The 12,855-nt window shown below is 51.3% G+C and overlaps 1 protein-coding gene across 4 annotated transcripts in view; it reads left to right on the top strand.

The window, feature by feature from the left end:
* The window catches only part of OGDH (oxoglutarate dehydrogenase), a 67,556-nt gene that overhangs the window by 20,047 nt on the left and 34,654 nt on the right, over nt 1–12,855 (top strand). For 2 of the 4 annotated variants that reach the window (XM_018047030.1, XM_018047028.1), the window contains exons 3-4: nt 7,210–7,401; nt 9,113–9,203. In XM_018047030.1, coding sequence (XP_017902519.1) covers nt 7,210–7,401; nt 9,113–9,203 — 283 coding nt within the window. Of the gene's footprint in view, nt 1–7,209; nt 7,402–9,112; nt 9,204–9,326; nt 9,430–12,855 lie in introns of all 4 variants that reach the window. The other 2 variants (XM_018047029.1, XM_005679323.3) reach the window with 1 other exon arrangement.

The following is a 12,855-nucleotide window of genomic DNA, read 5'->3' on the forward strand; positions in this document are numbered from 1 at the left end:
GATATTAGAACTTATCTGGAGATGTTCTCTCGCCTGTGTAACACTGTGGTTTTAGAAAAAACATGGCGTTGCTCTAGTCAAGCACAGTTCACTTGGCTTCTGTGGTTGAGGAATCCCCAAGCAGAGCCCCTGGTTTTAACTATAGAAATAGTTCTGTGGTGCCAGGTCTGGCAGGCCCAGATCCTGGTTCCTCCTAGACATGGTGGTAGGCAGTGAGCTGGGTCGGGGCATGACTCTGCCTGTCCTCAGCAAGGGATGGTTTGAACAAGGCCTGCCTTGGTTGGAGGAGTCTGAAGCCCAGCATTGTGCATGGCTTTCAAGACTGCTTAGCTCTGAAGCACAAACCTTTGGTGAAGGTCCTGTGGCTGTCTACCAGGGGCCTCCTCTTCCCCTCACCCTGGGCATTGTCTCATCAGGACGTTAGGACAGTCACATGTGGTGTTTTCAGAAAAGGCATGGAGCCCAGCAGTTAGCACAGATGGTGCACACGAGGAGGGTGGTAGACACTGCCCAGGGCAGAGACATGAGTCATTTGGCTCCATACAATAGCTGGGCTGGTGTGCACAGAAAGCTGGGTGCTTAGGAATTAATGTACACTTTCTAAGCTGGAGGAGCCCTGTGTGGGGTGACTAGGGAGACAGCCTCGGAGAGGTGCCCACTCTCTCCAGGGCCCTGGGATCCTTGAGGAGCCATATCTGTTGGCCAGCAAGTCATGGGTGACCGTCTGTGGCTCCAGGAGCCACTCAGTTCAGTTCAGTCATTCGTGTCCCAACTCTGCGACCCCATGGACTGCAGCACACCAGGCTTCCCTGTCCATCACCAACCCCCAGAGCTTACTCAAACTCATGTCCATCAAGTCAGTGATGCCATCCAACCATCTCCTCCTCTGTCATCCCCTTCTTCTGCCTTCAATCTTTCCCAGCATCGGGGTCTTTTCCAGTGAGTCAGGTCTTCACATCAGGTGGCCAAAGTATTGGAGCCACTGCCTGTTCATTTATTTGACTTAATTAGCCTGAACCCGCCAAACCCTTGTTTGGCCATGCATGAGTTTTCCCTGGTCACTTGTTCCCCTGAATCTCATGTTTGTGGCAGTTAAAAAGCATTGTCAGCATCAGAACACAGTGAAACGGTTGTTTGTGACAGTGCTGGGGTCTGACGTCCAGACCTGGCAGTCATTCATTTATCAGTTGTGATGGCCTTTGAGCCTGGGGTTTGGTCGATCCAAGAGGTGGCCAGAAGCTCCTGCACCCACTGCCCCAGGGCGGTTTTACGTCAGGGTCCTTGGCAGAGAGCCCAGCACAGGGTGGTGGCGGCTATTAGGTGACATCATGTTCCGTACCAGGGTGCCTAGTGCAAGTGGGTGAGGATTGTTCTGTAGTGAGGGAGGGGATGACAGGAGTGGCATCAGAAGGGGACTTTGGACAAGAGAACCAGAATGCAGAGTCACAGAATTGAGCAGCTAGAAGAAGCATTAGTAACACAGGTTAAGCTTTGATCATCAGTTTCTTGAACAAATAAGAGTATACCTGCTGGTGCTTTTTTTAAGGGTGTAAAACGCTACACAAATACAGGGCTGTCCTCCTAAGTAGTCTGTGCTCCGTACTTTTATAGGCAAGCAATCAGGCACAGATAGCTGAAGTGACTTGCACCCTCGCCCAGCCTACAGGGGCAGGACTGGGACTCCCAGTCCCCCATGAGTGGGCAGACAGCAGGCAGGCCCCCTCTGGTGGGCTCAACGTGTGTGTGGCCCTGTGAGGTCACACACTTGCGCTGGCCCACATATCTGACACACATGGGAAAGTCTTTGAGGTAGGGGAAAGGGCCCGTGGTAGTGTGTTTGCAACCCCTCCGAAACCAAACCCTTCGTGAACAAGTCTCTATTGTGACCTTCACAGTCAGGAGCTTGGCCCCGAGGCTCTTACAATCTGCTGACAATCCACAGGGCAAAGTCTGCTTGCCCCACTGAACCGCTGCCGCGTGTGTCCCCTGGTCAGCACTGCCACCCTCACTGCGGTTAGCACCTTGTCTGAGACGAGGACTCTGGCCGCGCCACATCCTGAGAGCTGCCGCCACGCCCAGCACTGCACCTGATACCCCGCTGAGCACAGCACTTAGCGTTATACCTGACACCATACCTAGTACCTCTCCAAACAGTGTGCCGGGCATCCCAGGTAACTGCATCTGAAACCGCCCCAGCACCACAGCTGACACCCCCAGCACCATTTTTGATACCCCACTGAGCACAGCACCTCGCATCACACCAGCCCTGCCAGTGCACCTGACGTTGCATGTGATACCACACCTACCAGGACGTAAAGGGGCCTGGTCCTGTCTGACCTTAACTGGGCAGGATGTTGAGTACCTCCTATGTGCCAGGCACCAGACCAACTTCCTTAGACGTTAGAGAAGTGTTTGGAGCTTTGACAAGCTCCCCCTAATAGGGGAGAAGAGGACTGGTGACTTCAGGGGAAACCCGTGAGGCCCGTGTAAGAAGTCTGGGAGGTTTTATGGAGCAGTATAAAACCTGCTCCATAAACCTGGAGTGAGGGCTTTTGAAAACAAAGCTTCATGTACTCCAATTAAATGCCTTAAGTTATCTAAAAGTAAACATAAGAATTCTGGTTTCATTTCAACCAGAATGTTATCCTTATTTGTACTTGAAATCTATCATGTTTTGGTTCAAGTTGTTTCAGCAACAAGTTGGTGGCTTTGAACCCACTCACAGGAGGTGGGTGGCCAGCCCCACAGCTCCTCTGAGGGCCAGGACTGCTTACCTCCATGGTATCAAGGCTGTGAAGCTCTAGGTGCAGGGGGCACGTGGGGCCACACAGGCATCCTCTTGAAGATTTCTCTTCATTTGGAAAGAGGACCCCACTGACCCGTCACTTCAGCCTTGTGGTCACCTGTCTCTTCATTTGAGAAGAGGCCCCCCACTGACCTGTCACTTCAGCCTCATGGTCACCTGTTTCTTCATTTGGAAAGGGGCCTCGCACTAACCCATCACTTCAGCCTCATGGTCACCTGTCCGTGCAGCAGGTCTGCAGACACTTGGTTCTGGCAGGAGGGAAGCTGGCTGCTGCCAGGGAGAGAGAACTGGCACACAGGTAAATAAAGTGTCAAGCTGAGGTGTGTACACATGAGGGCTGTGATTATCCAAAGGGAAGTCCTCTCCAGAGAGTGACAAAGCCACGCATCACATCTTGGAGATGAGTGTCCTGGGCAGCAGGGGTGGGGGTGGGCTGGGGTGTGCAGACGACTGAATGAATGCAGAAACCAGGTCAGGTGTGGGGGAGGTGGGTAGAAGGGGCACCTTGGGGAACAGTGCAGCAGGGAGAGGAAGCGTGGCTCAGAGTCCCAAGGCTGGTGAAACCTGCAAGCCAAAAAAAATGACCTTCACTGTCACAGCCTTTTTTTTTTTTAATTGGAGTATAATTGCTTTATAATGTTTCACAGCCTTTTTAAAATCAGTTTTTTTTTAGGTCTGACGTCATTAAACTTTACCTGCTTTAAGTTGCAATGCAAAGGTTTCGCAAACTGTGTGCAACCAACAATTTTCTGTCACCAAGTGATCAGATCTGGTGAAGGGGGCTTGCTGGTTGTTGGGGTGGGCTCCTTGGCTGGGCAGTCACCTGAGTGCAGGTGCCCGCCCCTCCTGCCTGGAACTCGTAGGGGAGGGCCTGGCCAAGCTGCAGGGGAGCAGAACTGCGCACCAGCTGCTGTGTGCTGGTGGTGCGGGTGGTGGGGGTGAATTACAGGAAAGGAGGACGCTGCATTCCTGGCATATTCTTTCCCAATGGTTCCCAGCTCTCTGCAATACCGGTATGAACCAGTTTTTTCTGACTGCCTCCAGCTTGAGCAGAATTTCCGTCGTCGTTGTCCTCAGCCAATTGAAAATCACCTGGAGTTTTATCCCAAGCACAAAAGAAGGTCAGAGAGAGGAGGCCCGATAACTGCGATTTCCCCCCCACCTCCCTGGTCCTGGACTGGAAGGTCCTATAGCCTTTGTCTGCCTGGCCTGTGCCCTCCGGGTGTCAGCCCTGGAAATTCTTTGATTTTGTTGTTTGCTGGATTTGGCAAGGGTAATCCAGCCTGAGAGACGCTGTTTATCCTTGGGTTGCCCTGCTCTGACTCACTTAACCTGATCAGCATCTCTTCTTGGTGGCCCCTCTGTGTCAGTCGTGCCTGCCTGCACCTTTCCCAGGAGGGTGTGGTTGGCATGCTAGGTACTCAGATCATCAGTGTGATAACTTGCCCCCCCACCCTACCCCTGCAGCTGCCACCACTGTTCTTGTTAGTCAAAGCTGATTTTTTTGAAGAGAGATAACTTGTGGTTTTTGCTGTGCCTTTTGGCTCTGGATCTTTTAGCAGCTGGTGCCCCTCAGGATGAGGGGTCAGCGTGCAGCCAGGGGACCTTCTCTATCCAAGGTCGTCTTGTTGGGCAATTGCCACTGCATTTCAGACACATCTTCATATATTCTGTGAGGCAGAAGACAGTGTTTAAGGCTTGAAGAAAGTGTGCTGCTCTCCAGAGGCTCCTTGGTTTCAGGGTCATGTCCTGCCCTCAAGGGCACGGCCCACCCCCAGTTAGAGCCCCAGGGTGTGTGTCCACAGCAGGACTTAGTGTGGACACAGGTAAGGGTAAGGACTCCAGTGCCAGAACCAGCTGGGGGCAAAGTAGAAACTAGATTGGGTTTTACAAAGCTATTGGTTCTTGGTGTGCAAGGCTGGTCTGACTCTTGCCCTATTGCCTGCTATGTCAGCAGGGCTCCTTGTAGTCCAGGCCCTCAGTTACTAGAGGCATGGGTGGGAGCCAGATAGAGCCCTGGGCCAGAGCTGCTCCCAGAGTGTGTGGAGCTTGCATGGCCTGCTGTTCAAGCTCCACAAAGTTAGAAATGTTGAGGGGTGTCCAGCATGTCTCCTCCTTAGGCCCTCGTAAGGAACTAGGTGGATGCCGAGCTCGAAGCAGGCTTACCTTGCCCTAGGCTGCTGATCCTGAGACATCCTCTCTTTTTCTCTCACAGGAGTAAGTCAGTTGCTTTCTCTGGTGGACATACTGCTTTTACACCTGTTAGAGACCTCAGAGGGAGAGATTGGTCTTGGGGTTCCATGCCCCAGATGAAGAATGTCCTTGGTTGTCAGGTTGCATGATGTGAGGTTCTCTACAGTCAGTGTTATGGCTGGCGCCACAAGAGAACCCCAGATCTCCCTTCTACCATCAACTGACAAACTAAAAAGTAGCCAGAATGGTAAAAACAATAAAACTTTGAATAGTGAGATTTGGTAAAGCATTTTAAAATTGTTACTGAGAAAATTCACTTGAAAAGTATACAGTTCTGGTTTTTCATGTATTTACCATGTTGTATAATCGTCTTCCTAATAGTTGGATTTTTTTTTTAATTTAATTTTTCTGAATACAAAAAGAATATGTTCTTATTGTAGAATGATATAAATGTTCTGGAGCACTCCCCTCAGAAACACTTTTATTGGGAGGCCGGGCTGCCCTGTGTGATGTTCCAGGCCTGTGCCCATCCCAAGAGGGTTGTGACTGGTGGTGACACGCAGCCGTCTCTTGGACCATCCAGGTCATCTGTCTACGCGTCATAAAGAACCTGCCTGAAAAAGCCAGACCTTCAGGACCAATTTCCAGGTTTCTGCCCAGACACAGACCCATTTGGTACCTGTGCAAGCTCCCAGACAAGCCCATCTGAACAACATCTTGGTCACACTCACTAGGAAGGTGCACACAGATCTAGAGAAGTTTCTCCTCTCCAGATTTTTCAAGGAGTCTCACCAGAGTTCATTGACAGAAGAATCTTAGAAACTGGAAAAACGCATGGAAGAGAAGAAAGACAGTGTTTGCACGTTTCTAAACTGCCGCTTGTCGTTTAGTCGCTAAATTGTGTCTGACTCTTTGCGACCCCATGGACTGCAGCCCACCAGGCTTCTCCATCCATGGGATCTTCCAGGCAGGAATATTGGAGTGGGTTGCCATTTCCTTCTCCAGGGTCTAAACTTTAGCTTGAGTTTTACTATATTTTTTTTGCAATGAAGTTTTATTAAACCTTGGTTTTTCTGACCTCTGCATTTTTTTAAAACCTCACATCTTCATCTGAGATAAACTATTACAGTTCACAGTATCTGTGCAAATTATCAGGGAGTTCCCTGGCATTCCAGTAGTTAGGACCCCAAACTTCCACTGCAGGGGACACAGTTTCAATCCCTGGTCAGGAACTAAGATCCCACAAGCCACACAGCATGGACCAAAAAAAAAAAAAAAGGGAAATTGAAGCCAGTAGTAGTATCAGTTACTACCAGTAATATGAACTGCCTACCAGATTGTGTAGGCATTGTGAATGCCTTTAGTCTTTATTTTTAAAAAACTATGAAGAATAGAGATTTTTTTCCTTTTTGTCCTCATCTTACAGATGAAAAAAAACTGAGCACATAAATTTAGGTTATTAGCCAAGATCTCAGAGCTCAGAATTAAGGTTCTGCCCCTGACAACACAACCTGAGCTCTTAACTCCCGAGTAACCTCAAGTACAGAAATGGCTATTTCTCTAGGGGTCAGTGAGGGGCCCTTGCGGCTTCACACATTCTGGGAAGCCCTGATTCTGTTCTGTGTTCAGGGAGTGAGCATGAGCAGGTAGGCCTGGGCCCTGAAGGCTGTGCCAAGCCCCTGGGGTCTAGAAAGCAGCCCTAAATACCTTCTGTCCCCCTCAGGAGGTTCAGTGGGGGTTTGAGGATCTGGGGTAGTTGTAGCCCTTCAGGCAGGAGTGCGAAGAGCATTGGTCTGCTAGATTGCCAGGAGGGGACAGATGGGGCAAGAAGGCCTCCAGTCACCCACTCCTGGGCTGCCCGTGTGGAAGCAGTTGGCACACTCAAGTGGGACAGAGGTGCCTGGCCTTGGAGGTTTTGATGGGAGGGCATGTGCGTCATGGGGTTGGGGGGTGAGGAGGCCCATCAGGAGGGAATGATGAAAGCAGGGACCCAGCCCCTGAGAGACCCACCCTCGGAGTGTAGAAGCAGGCTGTCCAGAGTATGAAGACGTTGACCCAACCAGCCTACTGGCAGATGGACATAATCAAGACTTACCTGCCAAAAGAAAAAAAGACTTACCTGCCAAGAGAGGTTCTCTTTTTGACTAAAAATGCATCCTAGGCCTTCGGGGAGCAGTGGAGTGACACGTGTATTCCTTCTTTGTCTTCAGTCATGGGACATTTTTTTCCGAAACACCAATGCTGGAGCGCCCCCAGGCACCGCCTACCAGAGCCCTCTCCCCCTGAGCCCGGGCTCCCTGTCAGCTGTGGCCAGAGCGCGGCCCCTGGTGGAGGCCCAGCCCAACGTGGACAAGCTGGTGGAGGATCACCTGGCGGTGCAGTCGCTCATCAGGGCTTACCAGGTAAGGTGGCAGTGGGCAGCCATCTGTGACAGCACCCCGCTGACCCAGTGAAGGTGGTCGTTTAACTTTCACCCCCCACCAAACGCTAGGTACTCGCTCCCTGCTCTGGGGTGGAGGGAGACAAAAGTGAAATATGACAAGAGAAAAGGAGCCCAGACATCCTCTTGCCATGTGAGCAGATCCCCTGCCAGCCATGGCGCCTGTCCGTATTTCTTTCCATGAGTTGGCAGGAATGGTTTGTGGGCAGGGAGGCTCATTCCATGCCCACGTGGCCAGGGAACTGCTCATCCCCAGGAGGGATCGGTGACCCCGAGGGTGTGCTGCTCCCTCAGGCACGGCCCCGTCTCAGTTGCTAACGCCCACATACAAAAAGAGAAGGTGAACCTGTAGGGTTTGGGGACAGAAGCAGAGCCCATGGAAGCAGGGAAAGGCAGCCGAGCCTGCAGAGGGGCCATCTCTCCACGAGCATTCCTATTGGAGGAGGGTCGGGCAGAACCAGTGGATCCCATGGCCTTGCTCAGAGCCCAGAAGCCCCTTCCAGGATATCTGCCTGGCGTGGAGAAGAGCCTGGGATTCAGATCTTACCATCTGCTCTGTGAGTAGTTCTCAGGAGGAGAAGAGGAACATCTGGGCCCAGAGCAGCCCTTCTGGGAGCCCACTGTGGAGTCCTCATCCCTCCACTGTTCTCTTTTCTGGAAACAGCCATATGGACTGTTCTCCTCTGCCCACCTGGTCAGTTGCCACAGGTGTCAGGACAGGCAGCACAGAGTGGATCTGTCCTCCTGGGGGAGCCTGGCAAGTCAGGCTTTCTCCCCAGGGCAAGTGAGAATGATAGCCGTGTGCTCTCAGGTGCTGTTCACAGCAGCTGTTTCTACAGAAAAGAGGCACAGCTGGAGTGTGCTGACCACCGCCTGACTCGTTCAGCCTCAGTCATTTCTGCGGTCTTTCAGTGACTTCATAACAGCTGTTCCTCTTCCCAGATTGCTAGCAGGAAACTGAGTAAAATGTCCAAGACTTAAAGACACAAATTTGGAAGCTGGGAGGAGCTTTCCCTGTCCTTTTGTTTGCAAACGGTGCCGATCAGACGCTGCAGTCCCTGGTGCTGCCGCCTGCTCTGGTGCTTACTGCCCTGACCCCACAGCGATGCCACCGCACCTTCCTGAGGGACTTCAGGCTCTCCTCAGCTGAGTGGGTTTCACACTCGAGTCAGAGTCCCAAGCATTTCCCATTTCTGTTTATCCAGGAACACTGTGTCAGGATCCCAGGAAATGGGTCCTTTTAGATTGCCAGGTTTATCATAACATGAGGAGTTTATCCCTTTTTTATAGAAGTGCTTTTATGCCCAATGCCTGCATGCTAAGTCACATCTGACTCTTTGCGACCCTATGGACTATAACCCTCCAGGCTGCTCTGTCCGTGGGATTCTCCAGGCAGGAATACTGGAGTGGGTTGCTTGCCCTTCTCCATGAGATCTTGCCTACTTAGGAATTGAACCCGTGTCTCTTATGTCTCCTGCTCTGGCAGGCGGGTTTTTTTGCCACTAGAACCACCTGGGAAGCCTTAATGCCCAATAGTGCTTTAAAATAAACTATTCTAAGTCTTATTTTTGGGTTAATTGGTGCTCTCAGGGAAAGGTTTGATCAAATGTAACTTTTAACCCCCTCACAGCCCACAGGACCTGCTTAATGACTGCTTGTATTATTGCTTCCAGGTCAGGGGTCACCACATTGCAAAACTTGATCCTCTCGGAATTAGTTGTGTAAATTTTGATGATGCTCCGGTAACTGTTTCTTCAAACGTGGGTGAGAATGAATCTGTAAACACTAATTTTAATGTAATTTTACTTTTTTTTTACCCCTTCCCTCTTTTTTTTCTCCTGTCCTTTTGTGTGTGTCCTTCCCTCTCCATCGCTGGCCCATTCGTAGATACGAGGGCACCATGTAGCACAGCTGGACCCCCTGGGAATTTTGGATGCTGATCTGGACTCCTCCGTGCCCGCTGATATTATCTCATCCACAGACAAACTTGGTGAGGGTCTGAGAGCGGCCAGTGCTGCACTGTTTGGCTCCTCTCTGTGTGTCCCAGCTCGTGGCAGCCAGGACGTCCACAGGCCAAAGGGAAAGACTCTTAAGTTTCCTTCGTTCTGATCACTTGACATTTATAAGTCATGCAGTCTTAGTGAGTTTTGGGCAAGTTATTTTTAATCTCAGCTTTCCAGCCAGATCATATGAACTCAATTGTCTAAGCCTGAAAATTGTTAAGTGAAATTTGGGGGCAGAAAAGGTTAGTGGCACAGAAAAGACATGACCCACCCAGGCAGGCGGGTCCCCAAGATAGTCCAGGGACTAGCACATCTGGCTCCAGGTTCCAAATCTCAGGGCAGTGCAGCCTGTGCCCAGATGGGGTCTTGCTCAGAATCGTCACACGCCCTGAAGCACAGCGCAGCCTGCCTTTGACCGGGCAAATTCCAGAGCAAGGGGTGCAGTTGAGGTGTCTCGATTCTCAAATGCCGGTGATCACACTGAGGAAACTTTGGAAGGCATCCCGCGTGCAGGGAGGCGCATGTGGCACACAGGCGGTTGTAGCCATGACCCCACACCCCCTCTGTCGTGAGCACAGGGGCCGGGCAGGGCTCACACCTGTGGTCGCTTTCAGAAGTTAACCTGCTCTAAGTCACCGTGCTGCTAACCTGTGCTACAGAAATGATGACGTGACTAATTTTAAATGGCCAGGTTGTTTAGGAGGAACACTGTGCATGCTAATAAAACTGATGATTACCTACCTGCCTAACACTGCTCTGGGAGGGGACAGAATTTGCCTCCTCCGAACAATAGTTTCTAACGCCCCCCAGAGGCGGGTCTGGGTTGTGAGTTGAGAGGTCAGGCGCTAGTCAGGTAATCAGTTCAGTTCAGTTCAGTCGCTCAGTCGTGTCCGACTCTTTGTGGTAATACTGGAGTTCAAATAGCATTGGCCCCAGGATGGCTGTTAGAGGTTTGTCTCTGCTCTGTCTTCATTTCGGAAACAGTCCTAGGGGATACAGGGTTTCCTCTACTTTGTAACTGCACAAAGGTTTTGGAAGAAAGATTAGATCAACTCTTCTGAATATAAAATAGGCCCAGTCCAGATTGTTGGCAGGATGTAAGTTGAATACTGCTGCTTTATTGAGTGGTGACAGCTTTGTGCACCCCAGAGGTGGGCTTTTGTCTCCACTGTCCCCCAGGATACTTGGAGCCTCTCTCCTCCTCCTTACCATGTAGCCCCCAAAGCACCCAGACCCCACCCAACCTGGACTCGCCTGTGCTGAAGCCCATCGGCACCACAAGTCCCCTCCAGGTGCTTGGGCCAGGGCAGACCTCCCACCCCCACCCAACCTGGGAGGCCTGTGAGCCCCCAAGCACTGGTCGCCTGAGAAATAGCTCAAGGTCCTGTGCCCTGGGGCTGTCTCTCCAGAGAAGGACTCTGACTGTGGGGCCTGGCAGGGCATGGGCCACAGGGGCTGGTGTTTCTGTGCACAGTCAAGCATTTAAACAAGAAAGGCATGGGACGGGGGTGGAGGGTGTCCGACGCTGCATCTCCCCTGTTCTTGTGCCGTCCCTGATTGCCAGGTTCTTGATATCTGATCAGACCTTTCCCAGTGGTTCCCAACTCACTGGAACTGCCTGGGGAGCCTAGAGCTCCTGTCTGTCCTGCCTAAGGCTGGTCAGGGTGGGATGCACCATGGCGACAAGCTCTGGCAAGGGTTTCTTGGAGGCCCCCAGGCCATCCCAGACCAGGAGTCTGTGAAGCCTGAGAGCCCCCAGCCCTGTAGATGCTGCCCACCTCCTCAGTTCACAGCTCTCATGGGGCAGGTGCAGAGGTAGGGCCTCTGTCGTTCTTTCAGGTCCTTTCTAGGCCACTTGATCTCCCCTTACAGTCAGCTCTAAAACAGTGCCCCAAGTATCTGTGCTTCCGTTAAGGTGCAGGGTCAATACAGCAAGGGTGAACCAGCAGGAGGATGTTATAAACCAGAGACACACAGGGGTGGCCCCAGAGCTTTCTGAGCTCATCCCCTGGCTGGGAGCCTGTCAGAAATGTCAGGAGAAAGTTGAGGAGCAGCCCCCTCCTTTGCAGGAGAAAAATGCATTTCATTCTGAGAATTCAAAATAGTGTGATAGAAAAGTCATGGAAATAGTGTAAACCCAGTATGTATTGATACCTTGATGTATGTAGGTCTTTCAAAAACAACTGGATCAACAGGAGTGCTCTGTTCAGGGACGCTGGACAGTCCCTAGAGTGCTTTCCTGTCCATCATTTCATCCAACCCTCAGGCTTGGGCTCAAGCCAGCTTCCTACGTGGAAAGCCGGGCTCTGCCAGGACTAGCTCTGTCTTCTCCTCTGTAAGGTTGTTGCAGTATTAAATAAACGCCTTAAAATAGTGCCTGGAGCTTACTAAGTTCCATGAAGGTGTGAGCTACTGTGATTATTAACAGTCTTTTGAGATAAATAGCTGCTGATGTCTCTGGAAAAAATAGATATTTAGAAATAGAGCAATGGAGCAAATAACCCAGAGTCAGTGCCATAGTTGGTAGTAACGACTAGGGTGAAGCCTGAGTGACAACAAAGCAGGCTAGCTCACGCAGCATGGTCAGCGTGGCCTGCATGTTGGTCTGGGTGAGTGAGTGACTGCAGGGGTGTGCTGTGCCACATAGCACTGTCCTCAAGCTTGCATCCTTCTCACGACACTTCCAGCTGTCTTTCCTCTCTCTGGTAGATGCAGCACAATCTCTCCAATCGCTTGTGGGGAAACCAGGGCCCAGGCGGTGACTACTCCCCATCCATCTGAGAGCACTTCATAGTATGACTGGGGCAGCGCAGGGGTAGAGGAGCAGCTTCCATCCCCGGCTGAAGGCAGAAAACAGTTCCCAAGGGCAGTGCTGGCCAGCACAGATATGCAGAGCGAGCGGGGCTGATGGCCCCTCAGAACTTTTTAAATTAAGTGGAAAATGTGAAAAGTTTCTACTGAGTTCTTGCCCAGATACTCACAACCCTTGCAGTGACAGGTGGAGAGAAGAGAGAATTAATAGGTAGCAGGTAGACAGCAGACTCGGCGCCATGCAGAGCTCCAAGGTGGTCCCAGCCTGTCCAGGTTACCTTCAGACGTGCACACACAGACTGTACTGTGAATGCAGCTCAGATAGAGTCAGGATGGTGGGGTTAGTGATTATTTGTTACGAGAATTTAAAAATTAACGTTAGAACAGTTTGGGTGTTTTAGGTGTGGGTTATACTCTAGAATTGTGTGGTGACTTCTAGGAGCAGGAGCCCTTTTTCCAGGATGTGTTATGTTAGGGACTGGGTTCCAGGTCCCCAGAAGTGCATCTTAACTGAGCCAGGCTGAGTCGACCATACATTCAGTCGAGGAAGGTTGGGAGCTCCAACCTGAGATGCCTGGTCACATGATCCACATTCCTCCCTA

The sequence above is a fragment of the Capra hircus genome, chromosome 4, assembly GCF_001704415.2.
Source record: "Capra hircus breed San Clemente chromosome 4, ASM170441v1, whole genome shotgun sequence".
NCBI lineage: Eukaryota > Metazoa > Chordata > Mammalia > Artiodactyla > Bovidae > Capra > Capra hircus.